Source organism: Electrophorus electricus, chromosome 3, assembly GCF_013358815.1.
Source record: "Electrophorus electricus isolate fEleEle1 chromosome 3, fEleEle1.pri, whole genome shotgun sequence".
In the NCBI taxonomy this organism is placed as follows: Eukaryota; Metazoa; Chordata; class Actinopteri; order Gymnotiformes; family Gymnotidae; genus Electrophorus; species Electrophorus electricus.
Window position 1 is genome coordinate 17722809 of NC_049537.1, and position 26172 is coordinate 17748980.

At 38.4% G+C, this 26172-nt stretch overlaps 2 protein-coding genes across 2 annotated transcripts in view; both read right to left on the reverse strand.

The window, feature by feature from the left end:
* Positions 1–11996, reverse strand: part of si:dkey-174m14.3 (uncharacterized protein LOC563117 homolog) — a 74620-nt gene extending 62624 nt beyond the window's left edge. The window contains exon 1 of the mRNA XM_027003963.2: positions 11703–11996. The gene's annotated coding sequence lies outside the window, so the exon portion shown is untranslated. The remainder of the gene's footprint in view (positions 1–11702) is intronic.
* Positions 11997–17133: 5137 nt separating this feature from the next.
* Positions 17134–24592, reverse strand: nt5c1bb (5'-nucleotidase, cytosolic IB b). The gene is made up of 6 exons (XM_027003779.2): positions 24412–24592; positions 24122–24289; positions 23845–23974; positions 19435–19557; positions 19127–19311; positions 17134–19029 (listed from the first exon to the last, which is right to left on the reverse strand). The coding sequence occupies exons 1-6, from the start codon at positions 24526–24528 to the stop codon at positions 18664–18666; spliced, it is 1089 nt and encodes a 362-aa protein (XP_026859580.2). The 5' UTR covers positions 24529–24592; the 3' UTR covers positions 17134–18663.
* Positions 24593–26172: the final 1580 nt, after the last annotated feature.

Genomic DNA, 26172 nt, shown 5'->3' on the forward strand with positions numbered 1-26172 from the left:
TCCATTCTGCATAAGATCCAAGGTGCCGGTGAAGTGCATGTGCGTAATGCATTATACACATTTAAATGATCTAAATTAAATTAAAGGTTTTTTCCAGCATAGTAGTAAATTATTACATGTATTCTTTGGTAAGAAGTTGCTACTAATTGGCCTACAAATCTTTTCACTAAATCAAATTGATCAATCAAATGTACACATATAAGTCACCTATAGTAAGGCTAACAATGGTGCTTGTGTGATGAACATGGTGGCTGTACAAAGAATAATGTTTTGAAATCAGAGTCATCTGTTAAGATGATAATGTAATCCATGAAGCCAGGCAATTCTTCTTATTGCAGCTCACTGTTTAAATATGAACCCCCTTTATCTTCCTGATGATGTGCTGCATGACAAATACCTAGGGGACCCTTTGCCCCACCATGCAGCTGCTGACAGCCCTCTGATTTTATGCCAATGGTGGATTTCTGTAGACTGTTGATGATGCCCATGGGCTAAGCAAAGTTGCTGGATGTAAATGTGTGCATGCTGTCACTAAAACGCTGCTGCACCATGCACTAATATGCATAGCATAACAATGGGCAGTGGTGGCTCATTGGTTAAGGACTTGTAATCAGAAGGCTACTGGTTCAAGCCCCACCATCACCAAATTGCCAGTGTTGGACCCCTGATCAAAGCCCTTAACCCTAAATTACTCAAGTTGTACTCAGTCATAATTGTAAGTTACTTTGAATAAGAGTGTTAGCTAAATGCTGTAAATGTAACATTTCCACTCACTAGCACATGTAATGCATGAAAACAATATAGGTTTTCATGCAACTGGAAACATTCATGGAATTGTTGGTGCAGTGGTTGGCATGCTGATCCCCATGTACACACCCAGCCTATTGAGCTCTAACTACATCTGCTGTAAAGTCTTCTCTGCATTGAATGTGCAGGTCATGTGCAACCACCAAGGATTTTTAATGGACATTGTCGCCTGTGAGCTTTCATGATTCCTTCATCTGAGACAATTCTGGAGTGGGTCAGATGGCAAGGGACAGTGCATTTGCTGTTGACTATGTACTGGGTGACAGCAGTTATACTCTCTAAAGCTATCCAGTATTGAATTCCTAGACTGAGGCTGGGGAGAGATACAAGATGGCACACTACAGAAAAAGCAGTATTGTTGAGAGAGTTTTGGGAGTTTGAAAAATGAATTTTGGGTGCATACACAAATCATCAGGGTGCTTTGGTGTTCACCAGAACATAGCAGTGCCATCATTGTTACATATGCTATGCTGCACAACACTGTGGTGCACATTGACATATGTATTCCTGATGAGGAAGATGATGATGAGAAGAGAGTGTAAGGAAAGTGTACCCCTGTTTTTTTCCCTGTTTGGACAGAGCACTCAAACCATTTCACTATGAGTTATACTGTGTATGACTATGTACGTGACAAATAAACCAAACTTGAACTTGAAAACGTCCTGTCGAATTATAAGTAGAGAGGAGAGAAGGACTTTACCATGCTGGTTGGAAACACAAAGGCAAATGATAAGGAATATTTTCACCTAAATGTACACAAAATAATAAAAATAAAATGAGTAGAAATTATTATTATTATTATTATTAAACTCCAACAATCTATTTGGAGACTTTTCAGTCAGGTTTCCATCCCAATCATAGCACTTAAACAGCTCTTCTTCTTATTCTCAGTGATCTCCTTCTTTACTCTGACTCTGGTTCTGCTACCATTCTGTTAATTTTGACACAATTAACCATAATATTTCAATTACATGAGTTTCAAAAATCATTTTACTGGTATTGTACTGTCCTGGTTTAAATTCTATCTAACTGATAGGCGCTAATTTGTTTCTATATGGAGGTATAAGTCCGACACAGCTATTGTTGGTCAGGGTATTCCCCAAAGATGTGTTCTTGGACCCTTTCTTTTTATCATTTAATGTCATGCCGCCCGTGTCTCAAGCACACTACAACACCCAACATTCTGTGTATCACCCAGATAACAACGCATCCAGTCAAAGACAATTCACAAGATCATCATCACCAGACTATTAGTCTTACCTGTTTCTCTTTACCCAGTATATTTAAACCTGTCAAGTCCATCTCCTCTTTGCGAAGTATTGCCTCCAGTTATTACTGTGCATACTGAGCGGTTTTCTGATGTTTGCCTTATCGTGTTTCGGATCTTGTTTTTGTATTACTCTTGACTGTTCTTTGTCTGCCCTGTTGGATTTGTCTTCCTGCTTTTATTTGCCTTCTGCTTTACTTCCTGGACTGCGTATCTTCCTGTTCGTGATTATCTCTGGCTTCATCTTTCTAGCTCTGACCCTTGCTTGTTTACCTACTACAGATCTGGATCTTCTGATTAAACCCAAACCTTTTTTATCTGTTAGTGTCTGAATTTATCTGCCACGTCACATTTACTTCCTGCCCCTTGGTGATATCAATCGTCATCACAATCATAACTTTCATTGCTATGCTGACAACAAACAAATGTATGTGAATATTAATCCTTCTGTACCATTCCCTACTCCTGCCCTGTACAATTGAATTCAAGAACTAAATTATTTTTCTTTGTTCAAACTTTTTACAGCTTAATGCACACAAGACTGAATTTCGGTTTACAAGCAATAAATCTTCATTTTCCAACTCTGTACTGGTCATCAGCGAATACTTTTGTTAGCTCCTCTACCACTGCGTGAAATTTGGCATTCTTTTTGACATGTGTCTGTCATTTGAACCACAAATTAAATCATTGACTAAGTCTGCATACTTCTATCTCCGAAATATTGCCCGCCTGTACTCTGTGATGATGCTTAAAGACTCCGAGCTCCTCTTTCACGCATTCATTACCTCTAGGTTAAATTATTGCAATTCACTTCTTTATGGTTTACCTTCTACATCTCTCTACCCCTTCAGCGTATACAAAATGCTGCAGCTAGAGTCTTGGTCCCCACAAAGAAATCAGTGCATATCAACCCCATCCTTCAGTTACACTGGTTACGAATAGCTAAATGTATTCAATTTAAAATTCTTCTGCTAACCTTCAAAGCACGCCATGGCCTTGCACCCTCTTATATTGCTAACCTACTCCACCCGCACATTCTGTCTCACTCATTAAGGTCCTCTGATTCAGGTCTCTTCACTGTCCCCAGGTTTAGGCTGTAAACAGTGGGTGGGTGGCCAGTCATTTTGTGTTGTAGCACCTTCCTTCTGGAACTCCCTTCCTACACCTATTTACTTCTGTTCCTCTCTCTCTACCTTTAAATCGCATTTCAAATCTCACCTCTTTTCACAGTATTTCCATTTCCCATGTTTGTAAAGCGTCCTTGACTTTTTTGTGAAAGGCACAATATAAATAATAATAATAATAATAATAATAATAATAATAATAATAATTTTGTATAAGTGACCTGTGTTTGTTGTTGGGTTTTTGTTTTAGTTTTAAACATAATGTAGATTCCTAGGTATTTATTGTGGTACTTTTACTTTCAATAAACTATTGGTGGCCACCACTTGAAACATAAATAATGTAATGCAACAATCATAGAAATAAATCTTGTTCTTGCATCTTTTTTCATTGCCTGTCACATGTCTACAGCACTGGAAGGAACATTTTAAAATGAATGACAGTGCCACAAAATATGAAGCATTTAGAAGATCCTTTAGTCAGAAATCAGTAAAGTATATTCGCATTTACTATTGTTCCTTGGTTAGGTATCTCACCTTGTTTAGAGGGTGATATAATTGATCAACTGAAACTGAGCCACCGAAACTGGCCATGATGTCAAATTTGGCCCTCTATTTATGGTGACTCTTCCTCTGTTGGAGAATTTCACATTTTATCTGTAGCTGCTCTTTTTCTACCTGTAGCCTTTCTTTACAAGGGCAATTAACTCTGCACTACACACAGAAGTATTTTGTGGAGTATCCTGTTCAGGTGGAACTCTTTGACTGGGCTCTGTCCTGGAAGGCCCAGGAGATGATCCAGGACTGCTGCATTTATTATTTTAATCTTTTTGTTTGTTTGTTTGTTTGTTGAACAAAAAAACTGGTTGAACTGGTTTGTCTCATTGGATTATTATCTGTTTGGTTAAGGTAGGCTCTGAGTTCACTTATTTTTGTCTTAGATTCTGTGAAATTCAAGGCTTGTTGTCTAAACCTAGTTGTTAGTTGCTTGGTAGTGGTAATTACTCATTACAAGTGTAGTTTCGCCCTGACCTTAGGTGTGAATTGAGGGGCGGGCTCAGCACTTATTAGGACAACTCCTAATCAACATCTGGAGAAGGTTTGGTGGTGTTCTCAATCAGTTCATCTACATCTCACCTACAGGACTTCACAAACTCATCTAATTATCTTCTCATATTATTTCAATCCTTTATTTCATACATCCACAAATCAAGCATCTGAAATGTGCTTCACAATTCCTGTTCACATATCCTACAGATCTCCTTGACACAATCATAGACATCGCAATCTCAGCAACCTTACTGACTCACAACGTTTCACACCATCACATATTGTGGTGGCAGGAGGGCTCTGGAATTGCCAATCTGCTGTCCAGAAGGCTGACTTCATCTCAGCATTAGCATCCCTCCACTTCCTCCACTTCCTGGCTCTGACAGAAACATGGATCACCCCTGAAAACTCGGCAACTCCAGCTCTGTCCTCTGCCTTTTCATTTACGCATTCTCTGAGGTTCTTGGCAGGGGTGGGGGCACAGGTTTACTAATGTCTCGAGAGTGGCGTTTCACTCCACTTTCTTTCTCTACACTTTCCATCTCCTCTTTTGAATTTCATGCCATTACAGTGTCTTTCCCCACCAAACTTCTTATCATTGTCATCTACCACCCTCCAGGTTCCCTAGATCACTTCACTGATGAGCTTAACATCCTTCTGAGTCATTTCCCCATTGAAGGAAATCCACTCATTCTCCTTGGTGACTTCAACCTTTCATCAGACAAGGTGCATTCCTCCTGTATTCTTCTGCTGCTGACAGCATTTGACCTCACTCTCAACCACTCTCCTCCAACTCACAAAGCAGGCAATGTTCTGGACCTGATCTTCACCCGTATCACCACAACATCGGACATTGCAGTCACCCCCCTCCACCTCTCGGACCATCACTTTCTATCCTTCTCTCTCTCCCTTCCTTCTCTTTCCATCTAGTCCTCTCCAACATGTTCCTCCTTCCTCCATCGCAGTCTGCACTTCCTAACTCCCTCTTCCCTTTATTTCTACTATTTTGTCCAGACTTCCTCACCCTGACTCTCTATCCTCTCTCTTTTTGGATACAGTTGAAAATACTTTCATTTCTACACTCTCCTCATCAATTAATCTTCTGTGCCCTCTCCCCTCTAGACCTGCTAAGTCCTCCCCACCTGCCCCCTGGCTAACAGAAACACTTCACTGCCACAGGAGAGAACTAAGGACTGCAGAGATGTGGTGGAGGAAATTTCACTTAGAGTCAGACCTTAGCTCATACAAGTCTCTCCTTTCCAAGTTATCACTGGAAGTAACATCTGCAAAGTCATCCTACTACAGAGAGAAATTCGAATCATCATCATCTGATCCACACAAGCTCTTCACTATTTTTTCTTCTCTCCTTAAATACCCCCCACCCCGCCTCATCTCTTACTCCGGAAGATTTTATCACCTTCTTTGAGGAGAAGGTTGTAGCAATCTACCAGTCCTTTTCCTCTGTTCCCACTCCTCCAACTAATGTGCATTCCCCAACATCCAACTCTCTGACTTCTTTTTCTCCTCTCTCCACAGATTAAATTCTTCAACTCCTGACTTCCAGCAATCCAACTACATGTCCGCTGGATCCAATTCCTTCTGCTCTGTTCCAGACTATCGCAAGAGATCTGCTTCCTTTTATCTCTGTCATCATCAAGAACTTCTTATCTTCTGGATACGTGCCTACTGCATTCAAAAACACCAGGATGGTACCAATTCTCAAGAAGGCCACACTTGACAGCTCCAGCGTTACCAACTACAGACCAGTATCACTTTTCTTTCCTCTCAAAAGCCCTTGAATGAGCAGTTTATAATCAATTGTCTCTTTTTCTCACCCAGAACCAGCTGCATGATCCCAATCAGTTGGCACATTCTACAGAAATGGCCCTCATAGTGGTAACTGAGAAACTTCATGCTGCTAAAGCTGCCAAACAGTCATCTGTTTTGATTCTTCTAGACCTTTCAGCAGCCTTTGACACAGTGAACCACAAAATCTTTCTCTCTGTTCTTTCCAGGCTTGGTGTGACTGGCTCTGCTTGGAGATAGTTTCAGTCCTATCTGGATGGACGGTCCTATCAGGTGACATGGAGAGGATCCACATCCAAACCTTGTAGACTCTCCACTGGTGTTCCATAAGGCTCAGTATTGGGCCCCCTTCTCTTCTCTTTGTATACTCGTTCTCTTGGTGATGTAATATCTTCTCATGGCTTCTCCTACCACTGCTATGCCGATGACACTCAATTATTCCTTTCTTTTCCACACTCTGACATGCAGGTCTCCAGACATATCTCAGCATGCTTGAGTGACATTGCATCATGGATGACAGCCCACCACTTGAAGCTCAACCCCAGTAAAACTGAGCTTCTGTTCATCCCAGGCACTCCCAACCCTTACCATGACCTCACTGTTTGCTTTGAGAACTCCCTGGTATCACCATCCGAAGCCGCCCGTAGCATAACTTTGGACAACCAGTTGTCGTTCTCAACTCATGTTTCTAATCTAACCTGGTCTTGCAGATTCCTCTTTTGTAACAAAGGAAGGATTCGACCCTTTCTTGCGCAGGAAGCTACCCAGGTGCTTGTGCAGTCTCTTGTGATCTCAAAGCTAGACTACTGCAACTCGCTACTTGCTGATCTTCCTCTAAGAGCCATCAAATCTCTACAGCTTGTCCAGAATGCAGCAGCACAACTGGTCTTCAATTTTCCGAAGTTCACACGTTACTCCACTGCTGCGCTCCCTTCATTGGCTCCCTGTAGCTGCATGCATCAGATTTAAAACCTTGATGCTTGCCTACAAATTCAAAAATGGACCAACCCCTTCATACATGAGGTCAATGGTCAAAACCCAATCTGTACCTCTAGTACTTCGAACCTCAAGTACGGCTTGGCTTGAAATACCTTGCTTCAGGTCTCATGGACGACAAGCATCGAGACTATTTTCTGTCCTGGCTCCAAGATGGTGGAATGAAGTCCCGCTTGCTGTCTAGACAGCAGAGTCCCTTGCAGTCTTCAAAAGCACACTAAGACCCATCTATTTGCAGAATATTTAAAGGTCAATTGACACTGCTTCCTTACTGACTAATTTAGTATTTATCGTAGGGCACTATTTATGCTTTTTAACAAACTCTTGCACTTATTGTTTATAGCACTTATCATTGTTTAAGGTAGACCTTATGTATTTTGCACTTCTAGGTATCAGTATTCATCCCTGTATTCTAGTTCATTGATATGTTTAATTCTAACCTACTATACTGTACTTGTATATATTCTATGAGTAAATGACAAAGCACTTTTGTAAGTCGCTCTGGATAAGAGTGTCTGCTAAATTCCATAAATGTAAATGTAAATGTTCCCTGAGTTTTTCTTTTTTCTCTGACAAAAGAGTATTTTTGGTGTTTTGGGTTTTGCTTTTATTTCTTCTTACATTTGGGCTGAGCTTCTCTAGGGAAAAGTTATGTTAGTGCTGCCAGTTTGCCATGCTTCATTGTCTAAAGCCTGAAAGGTTAATTGTGTACCTATTTATAAGCTCAATTTGTGATAGGTAGGAATTGAAAGTGTAATCTTTTTCATGTTTTTTTATAACAGTAAGTTTAATACTTATTAGTTTTTATAATAATTATTTTCATAATGATACATTTGGTATGATGAGAAAATGTATGAAAATCAGTTGTTCAGTTTTTGACTGGCAGTGCTGTTCCAGCTCAGATCCATAGGCAGAGACAACTAAGAACTACTTAAAACTCATTTGTAATTTTGGAGACTAAGAAGGCCTTTGACAAACACTCTCAAAACTGACATTACGTTATTATGTTTTTCCATAAAGTTTGCAAAGATTAATCTGGAATTATTTGGAAACACACCCCAGACTGACATTTCATTGACTTGGTGTTATACTGTGATGATTAAATATTCCCTTAATTTTTTGAGCAGTGTAAGTATTAATATTGGAGCAAAGACATGCAAATGCATTACAAACCTTTGGGATGAAGTGCAATGATCTCTGTAACTACATATAATAGCCCATTCTCTGATCTTGTCCCCACTCATTCATAGCTGAACAGAAGCATAAACCCTGCCACAATGGGATGAGGCAACTCCAAATTAAAACCCCCAATTTGGGATTTTGAAAGAGTAGGTGTCTGAGCCTCTTAGTATATTTTCATAGTTTAGAAACAATGGTATAAAATGTCTACTACTTAAATTTGGTATAGAATATTTACATATGTAAAGCAAATGCAATGAAAGGTGTTATCTTAGATATCTTTGAAATAAAATTTGAAATAAATTTGTAAAAATGTAAACATGGCTTTACAAATTCAAACACAAGAATCTACACAGTACTGGCAGGCTACAATAAAAATACATGTTGAGTAATCCAAGATACTCTCTCTCTCACACACATATCCAGGATTCTCTTTCTATCTCTCACTCACTCGCACACTCACACACTCACACACTCACACACTCACACACACCCCAGAGAGAGAGAGAGAGAGAGAGAGAGAGAGAGAGAGAGACAGACAGACAGACAGACAGACAGACAGAGGTGAAAGAGATCAAGAGTGTTAACTGACCTGATCCATGTCTGAATTTAATCAAACAGAATTGGGAACAAGTTTTGGCCATAACAAAAATAAATTTTAATATTAATTTCCTTTTAAATAGATTTGGTTCTAACCATCTTTCACTAATGTGACCAAATGTGAAAGACTCACCTTAAATATGATTCAAACCTGACTTTACCAGAATGGAGCCACTTTAGTTATATTCTTAAATCAAGTGTCATTGCTTAGCGTGTAATACATGAAGGAGGAATAAAGCAGCCACAGCACCCGATTCCATAGTGAGACTGCACTGGATCCAGATATCTCTGGGGAACCATTGACTTCTCTAATAAAGAATAAAGACTTAAGCATTAATTCTCAGTCTTGCAGTCTATCTGAACTAGAGATTGGGTGGATGGAGGGAGAAAGAGAAATAAACCAAATTCTATTCCAGACCTAAACCCAATATGCAAAACTCTAATCCAGATCAAACATTAAATCCAGACAAAATCCTAAAGTTAGGCCAAACTTTAAAACAGATAAAACCTTTAACCATATCAAAAGTTCAAATTAACCAAGCTGTAAACCATTCCAAACCATTATCCTGCATTCCATTTGGAAAGTAGTGTCCTAGATAGGGTTAACCCTAACTTAGCCCTGTGTAAATGCTATTGAAAAGCTCCAAAGACAAAGGCTGTGCTATTTCACCCAAATGTAAAGGTAGCATTGTATGTACTCTCAGTAGAAGGCAATGCAATAATCTTGGTCCTCAAACTTATGGTGGACCAAATACATTTATAAATAAAAGTTAGTTGCCTATCACATAGTTAAAACTATTGTTACAGGAAACAGGCAACAACTTTATTTGCAGTGTACATTTTACTTCTAGCCAGCATTAATTAGCTAGCTAATTATGCAATCAGTAGTATCAGCATGAGTAAAATAGTTGTCAATAGATCCATCCTATTAGATAACTTAAAGACCATGCCTTCTATGGCAGAATCTTGTGTACCAAAAGGTAAAATCATAAGCCAAGCAAAATAATAATATATGTAGTAAAACTGTGATGAGTCATGCACATCAGAAAAAAAGAACCTCTCTGTAAGTATAGTATGGAAGCAGTTTACCTACATTTAAAGGAGAAGGGATACTCCTTTGAAGATAACAAATGGCACACAACTTAAATTGAAGGGTCTTGATTTAAAAGAGAACTCAAAGAGGTTGCACTGACCATCCCAGAACAGAGGTGATGGTCATTGCTATCGTAATTGCTATCCTATCCAATCAGTTATTAGTTCACAGTCATATGACTTTAACAATTTTCATAACATCATTGAAATGAATCACCTAAATATAAACCTATTTAGGTAGTTGTGTAATTTCCCACAACTCCATTTAACAAATGAATACTTTCAGAGTGGCGGAATGCAATGCAATGATCAGGATGATGGAAACCATTTATAGGTTTCATCTACTGTAGGTTTTCTTTATGGAGTTCTGCAAAGATCCTTGATTACCAGCTAATTTTAGTTTAGAACTTAATATAGTTGTATCTGTTGGGTTACAAAGGCTTCTATTGTTTATTTGTTAATGGAAAGTCCTACCTAACCTCTAAGACCTCCAAAGATAACCCATCCTTAAAATGTGTCTTTATAGGTAGTGGTGTTAGTCTGCTATTTATATTTAGTGTTAAAAAGTATTCTAATACATTCCTTAATGATATTAAAAGAAAACATTTGAATGTGCCTTTTCAAAGTCACTTGTGTTAAGATAGGACATTTGTTCTGTGGGAAATAATTACCATGACACTTTAGGAGTCTGCAGACCAGCTTCTTCTGATTAAATAATGAATGAGCATTTATTTTTGATATACTAGTTTATATTGCTGCAGTGTGGTGTTGGATTAGGTGTTGTTGCACTTTAAAAGCGTCTACAAGACGCCCCCTACACTAGTTTCCACTAAGTTGTTTATCTGTGATTTGATGCTACACATCTTTGCCCTTTGCCCTTCCCATGCTCTGTAAATAGAACATCTCCCAATCTCCTCTTGCAGAAGCAGCACATAAGCTGTTCTAAAGGATTTGCTTTGCTCATTCTGCATCTTTACAATGGGATCTTGGGTCCTGCTGAGTACAGTGTGTGTCATGACCGTAATTCTTAGAGCACAGAAGGGAAGCTTTAAGATTTCACATTTGCATTTCATGCTGTGTTCTTTTTATATATGCAGACTGATGCTAGAATGTAAATGCCCATCAGGAGATTACCAGTTAAAACACTTCAGCTCATGTTCTGTAATTAATGTGAAGTGGGGATGTATTCCACCATAAAATCCTGCCAGCCTTTGTGGCATAAGCACAGGAGTCACATGGAAATAATGGTACAGAGAAAGGGAAGACTGACAGAACCACAAACTGAAGCTCATTTTAACAAGCAGCAAGAGTCCTGCCTCTACCCAACTGTAAAGCTCCATCTCCTGTAATGCTTTCTACACACAAACACCTATAACATTCTCAACAAACACACCTCCTGCCCTGTGCCTTTATGACTTAGAAGAAGACTTAGATCTTCATAGCAGAGAAGAGAGATACATAGAGCCATGGACTGAGACACATTCACACAAACAGGCACTCAGCACTAAACGCACACTCACACATGAGCACTAAGCAAAAAATATCCAGCTTTGAAGACATCATGAATGTTCTTGTACATATATCTTCCCATTCTACACGGCCTAATTTTCTGCAAATAGAAGCAGGGGAACACTACGTACTGTGGCAAAGAACTGGCCCCCTGCAATGCACTGTAAAACTGCTTTGACAAGCATTCAGAAGCTCAGCAGTGACTGAGATGGGCATGAAAGAGAAAGGAGAGAAAGAGGGGAGCAGAGAGGGGAGGAAAGAAAAGAAGGGCTTACCTCATGGTCTGCATCTCTTCATCAGATGCCTGCAGGGTTAATGCAAAAAAAGAGATAACAAACATACAGCAATCTGCTCTCTGCCAAAGGCAACCCTTCACTGCACAATCTGACTGACGCACAATCTGACTGCTTCTCTTGCTCTCTCTCTCGCTGTACCTCTCTGAATGCCTCTCTCTCTTTGCTGGTCTCTTTTCTACTTCTACAACGAGCTTTGCATATAAGGAGGGGAGGAAACATGAAAGCGATTTTTTTTTTTGCTGTCACACTGCAGATATAGAGCAATACACACTATTCACCTCCCCACCCTGAGAGACTCACTCAGTAACTGAACAGAGCCTAAAAAACAGCAGAGAGAGAGAGAGAGAGAAAGAGAGAAATGGGAGGGAGTGGGAAAGTGTGAGGGTGTATGTGAGAGAAAGAGAGGGCATGTGAGTGAGAGAGAGGTGTCGGATGAACAGGTGGCCTCATCTGTTGATAGAGGGACAAGGTATACAGTTTTCATCTCTTTGAAGCTGATTGCTTAACGGATTGATTTCGTTCTCTCTCTCAATATTGTAGGAGTGAGATTATGCCCAAAATGTTCACACCCTCATTCATATTTATAAGAGCGGTGTGCAGACATAATTTAACTGTTCTCTTTCTACTGCAGATTTCATATATTTACTACAGTTGTATGCCAGAACTCTCACAGCAAATATTGCTTGTTCACAGCTGTAAAACGATATCTTTACAATTGATGTGCATAATACTTAGTTACTAGGCAACTTGAAATGAATGAAAATATATGCTATGGCTTATCATTATAACAGCAAATTAGACACTTATTACAGTTATTCTATGTATTTGTTTTGCATCAACTGGAAACCAAACCCCATTTTGAGAGACATCACAGGAACATGCTTTTGTTACTGACAGGCACACAGACACTTTCTCTATCTCTCCTTCTCCCTCTTTTTTCACACACACACACTTCTTGTAGTTACACAGGCACATTTCTCTGCCCCCACAACGCCCACCTTTTTTCAACCAGTTGCTAAGGTGACGGCAAAGGCTCCATTTTAATCAGACAGTAAATTACGGAAATGTGGTTTTTCTGTTTCACTACAGAATGCTTGCTGATACATGTGGATTTATCATATAAACTGTCCAGGGAGAATTAGAAGCCAATATGCTGCATTGTTTTTTTAATGTTTTTCAACAATATTTTGTGAATGGCATTCACAACAGAAAGCAATATCATGGAGCCAAAGCAAAAGCAAACATCAAGTATGACATACACAGTTCAGCCAGTAACATAAAAATGGATCAAATTAGTGGACCATTACTTGGTCTATACAGCCTGAAACGTAACAGGTTCAATCCATTTTCTTTAGTTAGATTTTTTTTGAGTTGACAGTTCAAATGATATGCCTCTTTCAAAATGGACCTTGATACTTACAGTTCTCTTGCATATGCTGAAAGAATATTTGGAAAACTACAGTTCTGCAGCTTGTTTTTCATTATTGTTTTAAATTCAGTCTGTGCAGTAAAGTGCAGTGTCTGAGTGTGCAGTGTAATGCAGCAGTCCAGTGTTCCTGCTGCTAAAAGCTCAATTCACTGGTTCAGAGGATGAGTCAGGTACGGCCTGCATTGTTTACTACTCTACCGCTCATATAATGGACAATGCATCTCCATGGACAAAGCTTCTCAATGCCTGAAGAAGTGAAAATTTTTACAGTCACATAAAGCAGAAGGTTTTGTTTGGAAGCAGGGAAGACTCATCATGTTGATGTCCCTAGGCAATGAGGCTAATTCTGCTGGGGTTTCTGATGGAGCTTTGTACCACACCTCAACCACACCTCCATATTCTCTTCATGGAGAATGAGATCCAATCTAGGGAAAGCCATCTCTTTCTCTTTTTTCTTGAACATAATGGCTGTGTGCTTAACCTTGACCTTGTTTAACTCATGCCTCCCATGAACTCATGTGGTTGATATTCATATCTCGATATCCCCTTCGTACAGTCTTTGGGAATGCCTGCACATCCTTTAAGCGCATCCCAAGCTGGGCTCCTTCATGCTGGCCTCTACTTGGTAACCACTGCTCCCAGGGGGCTAACTGTCTGGCCTTGGCCTGGGTGCAGATGGATGGAATGAGGCTGGTTTGTCTGTGAAAGGCTCGCAGGCTGCAGAACTTGATAAGTCTTGTTGTACAGAACCCGAAAACTTTATCACCTGGGGTCTTTATCTTGAGCAGAGTGTTCTCTTCCCTGTGTAATACATAGATGAGCAGGTTGGAGGTGTTAGAGCCCACACTACTGCAACCACTGATGGAGCACCAGTTAAGGCATGGAGCTGCTGAAGATGGCTGAATTAACCGATTTAGCCAAGCAGGACTATAATGGAGATGAGAAGATTAGAGAACGATGAGGTGAGTCCTCTTAGACTGGCTGTACTGCATGTAGACTGCATGCCTTGGGTTGTCTCCTGTTGCTCTCATTTAATCTGCCAAATTATTTTAAATCATGAATTTATTTTAATCTTGTATAATTTATGACCATAAGAATTGGCATCAGTACTCTTGGAATTCTAAGATAATATGTTTTATTTGAAAGCAACCCAGGTCTGCTTTAAGTAGATATTCACTTCACCTTACACTACACACTCCACTACCCTAAATCAAAGGCTCCTTTACCGGCATCACATTACTGAGGCAAATACAGTAGAGTGAACTTGAGGTATGCTCTTGATTGCCCCCTTTTGGTACATTGTGTATGGTGCCTGCCTCTCTGGCTTACCAACACCCTTCCATTTTGAACTCATTCTAGTTGACACTCATTACAGAAAAAGCAGACGCCCCAATTGCTGCCAAGCATTGCAGACTTCGTCCTGAAGAATTCCACTTAAAATAATTGGACAGTTTTAACATTCTCCAATGACAGACATCTTTAATACTCTTCCCTGTATCTCCAGAGGAGCTGGAAGAAAATGTATCCTCCTTGCTTCTGACAGGAAGACGATGAGGTGATAGGCCCCCAGAGAGCTAATTGATTCTTAGTCTGCAGCAGAAGAGGGTAAAATAGGAAAAGCCTATGTGAGAGGCTCCACTCTGTTTCCCTATTTGAGAGAGACCTAAACCAGGAAACGTTGTGAGCTAGGAAGCACTCGACCTCTGCTCTGTAATTAAAGCTTCTGCACCAGGATTAAAAGTCTGGACCTGCTCTGTGTGACTGGATAACAGCTTGATCCCCTACAGGTTCATCACTGATCCAAAAACCACTAGTACCATTGGGTAACTACTACTGCCGTGTATTTCCCACTATCAATCAGTTACAGTATACTGATGGGGCATCAGTGTTCATCAGTAACATTATAGTAATGCAGAATTCTTATACATCAGTAGGACACAGTAATGTGGTGCCTGTGCCCTAGTAATAAGTACTTCTCAATTTAAAGTAACAAAACTCCTCTTTGGCTTAAGGACACTTCATTCATTCATTCATTAATCTTCACCAACAGCTTAAGTAACATTACATTAGCATTTGTTCAAAAGTCACCAGGGTTCCTCTGCTATAACAGAACAAATTATGTATTATATTTATGTTGAATTTACAGTCTTCGGTGGTCTTAATGTGCTTATCAGAATATTGTGAATTTGGAGACACGATGGCAGGGCTGAATAAGATAGAATGAACGATTTAAACGAATACTGTATGCGTATTTGGCAGTGGGGGCTAAAGAACTTTAAAGCCCCCCTAAATCAGTGCCATTGTTTAAACTGTAAGACTTTTTACAAAAAGCTAAGAGGCAAAGTGATAAAAGGCCATAAACATTAACATGACTAGGGAATAACAGGAGAAGTAGCATAGAGACTTCTGGATTTCAAGTCCACAAACAGCAGTCTGCTGTCAATCAACACATTCAAGGAATCTTCATTCATGAGGCTAGAGGATTTGCAAAACATTTAAATAATTAATAATAATAGATTCGTATAAGGTTAGCTGCATTTTGACAGAATGTTCTCTCCATGCTCAACTTTGAGTCTTGATGTGAAATAGACCACTGCTCATGCACATGGAGTAAATATGTTACCAATGTGCGGAGGTTGTCCATTATTTAAGGTTCTATTATCTTCATGAATAAAAAAAAAAACATGTCTTAATATATCAAAGTTAGTGTTAAGTAACAATATTTTCTTAAACTATTAATTTGATAATTAACTGATTTGCTGAATCAGTGTTCTAGAAGTGAGCCCAAGCCTAAATGGGTTTGAAAGTTAAGCAACTACTTAGAACGCAGCATGTCTAACATTTGCTATTTAGACTTTTATTCAATATTTCACATTTAAATTCAGATTTATTGGTAAGCAAAACTATGGCTCTCTTCTCTACTCCGTTCAGTTTACCCTCTTCTATTTCAGATTATGCATAGTCCTTTTGTGCTTTGAGACTTTGTGAAAGTACTACAAAAAGTAGTGCTAAAACAATAATATTCCTGTAGAGTATCTATTATTTTAAACAAAGTAATAAATATGCAATTTATTACATTTTTAAAGTAACTTCCCCAACACAACTGTTTATTATATACTAATATGATTTGTAACATAAGATGAAGGATGACCACAAACAGCTGAAACCAAGTCTACCAGCGATTACCTCATTATTCAGAGTATGTGTAATTTGAACACCATTTTATGACTTTAAACCTCATTTCTGATTAAGAATTTAGCTTCCAGCCATGTTGCAGAATAAATTCTAGTCAAAGCATTCAGCATTTGACTAATCAAACTCCACTAACAGGAATATTCTTCCTTCTCTGACCCACTACTGGGTGTATGCAGATCACATGCTTTCAGATACACTAAGCTCACATGCTGCATCTCTAAACACAGTATGTGTGCGCATACTCACATACACAAACATTAACTCACAAAACAAATTATTTAGCAAGTGTTTTCTATTGTGCACATCTGATTATAGTACCTGGGTGGCTGAACTGGTTGTTAAAGTTAAGATGGAATTTCTTGTGTTTCCAATCCTTTATTAATTATGTCTCAGAAATCCTGAGCCTACCCACTTCACCCTGAGCTAAAAGTATCCATGGCAACTAGCAGACAGGCAAAGATCATAGGGAGAAGCAGTCTGTTGGCGAAAGCAGACCTTCACAAGTTTCTTTTAAAAAGTGATACCACAGCCAGTTGGACCTGAACACTACTGTACTGCCCAACGTGAATCTGGGAATTTTATATTGGAGAAAAATATTCACTCACCAAGATTACTTGTAAGACAACGATGTTGTTGAGGGAAATGTCTTTAGGATGGCAAAGGAACAAAAGCAGCAATAGACTGAAGTGAAACACCACCATCTACTGGAAAAAGGATGTTTTACCAACTCAGGCAAAAACTGCCAAAAATATCCATTTACAGTAGAGTAATAACAAGTCTCCTTTCTATTGCAGTCTGGCAGTAATCTACTTTATTTAAAAATCCTGTATTGGTCAAACTCCAGCACTCCTAAAAAGATTTACAAACATGTTAAAAAGTGCCTGTGCAGTATAGTCAGAGACTATAAACTATATATTTTTTTTTTCTACACACTGTAGTGGTTGAATGTGGTCCAGTGTACCAGGATGTGGTTGGCAGGAAAATACCTCATTACTGGCTTACACTATTGCACAGAAGGAAATTACATAATTAACTAACAATTCAGTGTCAGTACAAAGACAACTAGAAAACTCAGCAGAGGAAAAAAAAATCTGACTGATGGGACATGAAATATGCAGCGAACAGTATTTATCAGATGAAGCATTACAAACAAAATATTCCAGTTAAGCTCTTGTAAAATGTATACAGAAGTAACAATTTATAATAAGGCCCGAATCATTATGTAGTGACTCTAGAGACCAAGCTAGGAAAATTGCAACAATTAACTACATGTTTATAACCACAGAGGATGTGGGGGGGAAAAAAAAACAAAACAAACAAACAAAAAAACAGTAGCACAAGCCCTCAGTGTATTGGCTAACAACACAGTGTCATTGCTGCTTCTGGAAACTTTTCTTTTGTTTCTTTGGCACCAAGTCACAATTCTAAATCTCCCAAGAGCAATCAAACTAAATAGCATGGGAAGAAGGTACTAATATCCAAAAGATTACACATTTTAAAGACATTATTTTCTTGCCTTCTAAAATATGCTTAATGGGGACAAAAAATAAAAAAAAATAAAAATAAAAATCTGTAGTAAATGGTAGAATATATCTGTTGGAAGGCATTTTGGGGTAAAATAAGGTATCATTTTACATATAAATATTGTTAAATGTAGTTATTCACATAAAAGGTTACCATTATAAAATATATATCCAAAACATTTATGTGTATCCTGCAGTTAAAATGATTATAAAAAGAGAACGTACAAAAAATGCATTTGTCAAACAGCTGATTAAAATAAAACTACTTAGAAAAGATTAGCCTTGACCTATCCTAAAGATGGATGGGACAGGACCAATTGCCATATTGCTGTGCTTCTTTGTGTGAAACAAGAAGAACTTGAATAAAGTGATACTTCTAAGTTTAAACTTTGCTGTGGTACCACTAAGAATATATTCTACTCCCTGAACTGGAAATGCACAAAAAAGACTTAATATAACAGTTACACAATATTTATATGTTCTAAGCTTCTCAGACATTGTATTGGGTGTTCTAATGAATCTTAGCATGCATATGATCCAATCTTAAAGTTTTGGAAAAATAATACAGGCAATCTTTGATCATTGAGCCTATCACTACAAGGGATCATTGTGTAATCGATATATTGAACAATATATTGTAATCACAATATGTAACAATATATGCAATATACTATTTTTTCCATGCTGCACTAATAGCTTCTTTAAAAGCTACTAACAGACTGTGTTAAGACTATTTGCTAAAAAACATTTGTGATAATGTTCTGGTGATAATGAAACTCCTACACCAGGTCTTTTAACTGTGCTTGGCTGGTTGCTCAATTAGCTTGCCTTTGTGGTCTTTCTGTCCAATCCCATAAGGTACATGGGCAGAGATGGTGCCCAGCTGTTTGGCTCCCTCAATGTGGAACATCTGATCGTCAAAGAAGATGTGCGGGCGAATCTTCTGCAGTAGAGGCCCTTTTGGTGCTCCAGCAAGGAAGACTGCTTCATCAATCTCCAAGCCCCAGCTCCTCAAGGTCTTAAGGACACGGGCTCCTGAGCTGGCTGCACTGCGTGCTGTTACCAAGTATGTGCGAATGGGGCAGTTCAGACGCTCATTCTGTGTATAAAACTTCTTCTGGAGCTTTCCCAGTGCTTCCAGAAAGCACTTCAGAGGACCCTGTGGAAACAGCCTGCTGGTTACTTGGCAATTTTTTTTGTTTTATTTTCTCAATATATAAAACCAGAAGGTAAACAGAATTTATGTGTCAAGAAACCTGAGCGAGAGGTTTGTTCTCATTTTGCTTCTCATGATCAAAGAATGTATCCAGGCCATGCTGCTTCACAATTATCTCTGACTCATCAGAAAAGAGCACAGCATCACCATCAAATGCCACTCGTAGCTGAGTCTCACTGAGCTCCACCTCCATGTCTGGATTAAACATGGTTGCTGCAGCAATGCCTGCAGAGTCAGAACACCCACTCTCAAACACCCGCACAGCGCTGGTCACCTACAAACAGTCCCACAGTTAAATGATTGATTACTGTCTTCTCTGAGACAGCTGAGCTCCAGATCTCCACTCACCTGCTTCAATGGCCTCCTGCACTTTGTCTGAATCCTTGGAGAGGTACAGGTTGGTTAAATACGCCTTCAGATAACCAATGGGGCTTTTACCTCCAGTCATACAGAATCTTTCAATATTCAGATCTGGTATGCATAAAAGACAAAAAAAAAAATCAAATCAAAATGTATATACAGAAACATTATGGTGTTAAGCAGGAGGGTACATCTGACACTCATGGAAGCTAAACCAATGTGGTCAAACAGAATAACAGATAGTAACTTTGCTTCAACAAGCTGAGGAAGCTCTGATGAATAGCCATCATGCAGTCAAGTTAGCGAAATGATCGGCACTGTGTGTATCTTTATAAATATATGAGGGGGTTCTGACAAGATGTGGACAGAGGAATTTCTATAATAAAGGATATTGTTAGTTATTACATGGACAGGGTCTTTTTGTCAATTACGGAACTAATTGCAGAAACTACTGAGGATTAGCCAATTTGCAGTTATTCTGTATATTTTTGTAAATTATTTACATTTTGTTACAAAGCTTTTACAAACTAGTCATTGTATTTATATTTAACAAAGCAAAAAAGCATATATGCTTTCTGCAAAGGAGAGAAATAGAGCATTACTTAGACTAAAGAAATAAGACAAGAAACTCCAAAACACAGATAACGGAATTCTTTCATAATTGAAAAAAAAAATGTAAGATCTGCTCTGTTTCTCTGCTGACTCATGTTTTTCTCAGACAGGGTGGTTTCAGGGGGAGTTTGTGTGTCGCATCTGCAGCCTCCAGCCTGCATCCCAAAGACTACATTCCCCACAATACTCCTGTGTGTTTCCCATTGATTTCTCCTGTGTCTAGTTAGGGTTAAGCCCTTCTGTTTGTACCTTACAAAGTCTCGCTCTGCTCTGCTATGTTTCCAAGCTGTACATATTTTGCTTTCTGGTTTTGATCTTTTGCCTGGTTAACAATCTGCTTCTGTTTAGTCTGTCTGGTTGGTTGTTTGATAAGCCTTTTTTTTAACACTGTTTTTGTCTGTTTTTTGCCTCTGCCTTTGGACTGCCCCTTTTATTAAACCTAGTTATCACTATCTGCTTTCAACCTGACAGTAGACATGCAGGAAATGGAGAGGTTTAGGGTTGGAGGGATTGTTAAGGAATACGGTTTAGTATTGTTAAGGAACACTACAGGTAACATCATACTCATATATAATAATCATATATTAGTAATTGTAAACTTACTACTAATAATAAGCTTAATGTCACTGGCCTAGAGTTAATGACATTCTAACACTAAAATGAAAAAGAAAGCAAGCAAGAAATGTGTCCAAAATCGGTATAGAAATGTGTGCTAATGTATACAGACCTACTATTGAAATAACATTCATTGGGTGTGTTTGTATCTGTTTTCTAAACCTATGTAATTAACCATATGCCAGGATCAGGTTATTTTATTTTATAGCCTTCAAATTTCCAGCATCAGGCCTGATTATAAGCATCACGAAAGAGGAAGGGGTCTTATAGTGCAACAATCGAAGAACAGCGATGTGGCTTCTGAAATGCCCCACCACACTCTGACAAAAAGACTAGCATAATAAGATACTTTTGTATTTTCCTGTCTAGTCTGACAACTCCCATGTTTTGATCCTTGATGCTGATCAATAGGATGCCCGCCGGTACACAAATGTAAACAAGGTGAAGAGAAATACTTATATTGCTATCAATTTCTCTTATAGTGAAGGTGGATTCACCTGATAAACATATTGCATCTTCATTTATCAAAATATACAATTCCCAAAGCCAAAGTTTTTTTTCCCTACACAAGACCTTATATGCATATGTTTACATACAGTGAACCTGGTAGCTAGCTACATTCATGTAATGTTCTTAACATGTTAACACATTAATTATCTGAAGTTCTCTTTGAAGCATAGACAGCCAATACTGTCCTTTTTGTGACACCTAGGGACAGTTTATTTAGTTTGTTCAATAGTGCTTTTTTCTTTTCTTTTTTTCTGAAAACAAAGTAGCCAGCATCACACAGTGCTTCTGTAGCCATGATTGACAATTTCTTGACCCTCCCAGATGACCTACGAACTCACACAAGGACATGAATAATATTTGCTCAGTGTCAAACATGTAATGTTGTCTATACCTACCAAAGACACAGGAAGAATTTATGCCACTATGATCACCTAATCTGACATAGTGAAAGACAAAGCTAACGTGTAGGCTGAGCTCAACATTACTAACATCCCACTGTAGTGAAGATAGACTACAAATTATTCCCCTGATGAAACTCTGACCTGGTCAAAGGGGCGCCCTCACATTCCCAGGCCACGGACCAGACCCAGGACACGCTGGTGCTTTGAGGTTGAGTGGCAAAGCCATAAACCATCTAGCAATCAAGATGGCCTGGTGTTCTGACCCTCAATCCCCTCTCCTTTGATGTCATAATCCACTGAATGAGGAGAATACTATACTTCAAGAAATTGTGACCATAAATTCCATTAGACTCAAATCCCTACCAGGACAACCAATTTCTCATCCCACAGATTCACAAAGTAACAACTTGCCATTTAATCTACTATGATGACAAATAATAATCAATCAATAAAGTATGATTATTTTAATATAATCTCTAAATTGTTACATTTGCTCCTGTAATTTATATGTACATTGTTGCATTATTCTGTTCATTACTTGTTCCTGACTAATTTGCATTATTCACCCAGATTACTTCATTTGTATGCTGCTTACCTCATGCTTTTGTAAACAAATTGTTATTCACTCCTAGTTGTGTTTATCACAAATACTATATCAACCAATAAGACAATATATTAAAGTTAGCACAGTGCGCAGACCTTTAAACATTAAAGGGTTGACTAAGGCAACCGAGGGGTCTACGTTTTCGTCTAACCCTCCTCTATATGATGAAACAGCTGCCAATCACGCCGCTTGCCCTGGAAACACTTGGAAATGCCTGGAAGTAAATGCTAGTCATCCACCCCCTCCCCCTTCACACATAGGTGAGAATTGCTCCAAGAGAATGGCACTGCAATGGCCAATAGAAATCAATATAAAATAGAAAAGGGGGGTGAAGCTAATGCTCTATTCAGGAACACATTTACGTCAGTAACGTGCATTTAGAATTAACCAAAATCTTGCGTAGTTTGGGTTTGTTACGAATGAACTGAACGCTTGTTTTTATGCAAAGAAGTGAGTACGCAATTAAAGAACTTTACGAACACTCTGTATACCATTGAAACATGTCACACAGTTGTTTTGATGGTAACTGAATTTATGACAAAATCTGAACTTATATCGGAAGAATGTTTTAAAAGGCAACTTAAACGGGCAGGCACGTTTTTTGTGGAAATTTAACCCCCCCCCCCCAAAAAAAACAACAAAAAAAAAATGGTGGAGTCAAAGAAGAGTGAAAATCTCTTGGGAAATTGATAAGAAACCTGCTAAATGCAAGAAACAAAATATTAGGAGAATACAAAATTATTAAAATATTATGAAAACTCTAGGATTTAAGCAGCCCAGAGGATCATAATGTAAAAAGGTATACAGCAAATACATTGGAGATCACCAAGGCCAAACTTCCGACAGCTTGCTTATAGGCCATTTCTCTTTTTCCTTCAATAAGCTTGATTTCTGTCTGCCATCTATACTGTCATTTATATTTCATTCATGTTTAAGACTAATATTCCACACTGAAAATTATAATACACCAGTACACAAATTCATTAAAATTAAGGAAACTTGTAAATTGTAAAGTAGGAACACATGTAATGGATAATGTATGTAGTCGTGGCTAATTTTAAATTCATACAGGTAGATAATGGGTTCCTTTTCAAATTTGAACTTTTTCTTACAGCTCTTATTACAATTCTATACTTATTGAAAATCTAGGCAGCCAACAAGAAAATCAATATTCAGGGCAAGATTGAAGATTCTTTTATAATGGTGTAGCCTTTATTTCATACTTAAATTTTATTTATACCAGTTTATTTATTTGTTTATTTATGCAGTTTACCACATCTTCTAGGCGTAACCTAATGTTAGAATCGCTAGATAAATTGTACAATCCAGCTAAAAACAGCATCGGGAGTAATGAGACAACTTAATCACTCACTTTATATTAAGTATTATAGCAATACGACTACTGTTTTCATTTATTAAATGTCGAGAATGGCTTTTGATTATTTTGCTTTGTGCTGTTAAACACAGCATTTTTCTGGACAGTTAAACAGTAGGGTCTGTGTACCACATGCCAGGCCTGGTGCTTTCCCACTGAGGAAGAAGCTAAAAGGAAGTAATCTACCGTCGAAACAGTGCTACGTCAGGCAATTGCATGGAGTCACATATGCAAAATCCGAGTTATTGGCCATACAAACGTTATCAAAATGAGAGACCTACCGTAGTGATTGATGCTGTTGATGAGCCGAACTCCTACCTGAGCGTGGTTATTAGTCATGAGTACAACATCAAACAGCTCTTCGCTGTCTGGATACAGCTTTCTCAGACGGGTGTTCACGGTCATAAGTGCCTTTTGGGTTAAGGAATAGAATGAAGTAATAAATGTTTACACCACAAAAAGATAGGCTTCATAATTTGATACAATCGCTTTCTCTTCTCTCTTCTATACACTCAGAGACCACTTCCTAGCGCACATATACCGTGTTGTCGTCGTCACCTTAACAAAAGGAAATGCTGCGCCTGGCTTTAGAGGCTCGTTTTCATGTTCCTGTTGGTATTCGACATACTTCTCGAGCCCCTCTTCCTCCCAGATCTTCCTCTCCTCAACCATGTTAAATAAAGTTCTTGAAGAAACTGCGACTGTAACGGCATTGGTGGGCTTGGGCTGTTTAACAAATATGTCGAGTTAAATAAGTAAACGTCCCATAAGTATTCAAGTCCCAAGACGTAAATCTTTTAGAAGTAAAGTAAAACTGCAGCTTCCACCAAGTGAGTGTGCCTACTTACGGGTCTTGGTTTTTTACTTTTCAAGTTGTCAAAGAAAGCTTTAGCGACTGCCCAGTCCTTTTCTGCAGCTACTTCATCTCTTGTTGTAAATGTTTCATTAGGCTTGAGATCACTCATTCTGTAGTTTTATCAGTTAAAAAAAAACCAGGGTCGCAATTTAAACCTCTACTTCTCTGTTCACAGCCGCTGACAAACCGGTAATAAGGAAGGTCAAACTCAGCGACGGATTGGTCTTCCACAGAGCAACCAATGATGATCAACGATGGGCGTGTCATTTCGGCATCACAGATTTACCTTTGGAACTGAATAGTATTCTATGCCTATAAAAAAATTCATGTCTTTTTTAAACAAAAAGTCAAAGTAATGTTCAAGAAAGTTGAAAACTATATGTTGGGATTCCTCTTTGTGTTAATAAGGGATTATTAACAAAAATTCATTAGCCCAATTAATCTTGAGCCCATTCTGAATTGAAGGCTCTCATCTAAAGAACTGCTCTGTTTGACCTGGTGGACCCAGAGGTGCTGCTCTGAGTACACCTTCCCCCTTTTATGTCTTTAAGGTAATTGCCATTCCCATTGCTCACCTCTGTTCCTGACACTTTCCTGTTCTCAAAGGAGATAAAGACTTCCTCAAAGAGTATTCTCCCTTTACATCCCCATGAAAACAATCTGTTTCCCAGTCTCCATCCATACACTCAATGGCATACCACTAGCTACCAGAGCCATTTCTGAAACATACTGCTATCAATACCTGAGTCAACTACAAATTGATGCTGTCCTGTCTAGTTATATGCTCCTGATTTATAATGTTACTCTTGGTCAATCATGGCTTCGAGTGCAAAACCCCCTCAGTGTTATGGCAACATACTTGTCCAGCTATTGTCTTTGTATGAAATATGTTAACATTTGCACATTCTGGCCATGATGAAGACCTAGCTATTCCTTTCATATTAGTAAGTTAGCTAATGTTTCACACAATGCCACTGATTAAATAATATCTTATGTAGGTGATGGTATCAATAATAGTAATTTGGTAATGAATATGTGCATGTTAGCTTGTGAACATATTACTCTGAATCTTTACCCTTAACATCGTGCTTCATACTATAGTCCTATGTATTTTGACACTAATGTTCTTAGATTGGTTTTTTTTTAATTCAGCAATGCATATTAATATGAAAGCTCCTCACAGTAAATCATCAACACATTAATAATAGGTGTAATTTTACAATGCCTATCCCACAGAAAATGAGCAGCACTCACTTGAGCAAAAAATTTCTTGTAATATGACTTTTTACGTATGCAGTGTTTAAAATGTGTATTTTTGAAATTGACACCAATCCCCCACCATTTTTCAGACTTGGTGCAATTTCCACTTCCACTTATTCAAATACAAATGATCTTTACAAATCGCTAATGTCTCCTTCCTCACTGTCCTAGTAACTTTGCAACAGGCCCCCCTTTTTCAATGTGTTCCAAGTTATCAACCATGCCTGTTATTAATAAATGCAAAGAAAACCCAGACTTCGACGAGTGTTCAACTATTCAGTAAAACATACTGCCTCATACTGGGATTTCACCAAATGCTAAAAAGAATCATACTGAATTTTAAAAGATTTAGATTAAATAAAAAGGGAGTACCCTGAAGCCACAAAGATTTAATTAATAATGCTACATTCTTAAAATTTGTAATTGCCAGTGATGCATCAATTATTCATATTTGTATGACTTGAATTTAAATGGTCCAGCAATATTCCAAATT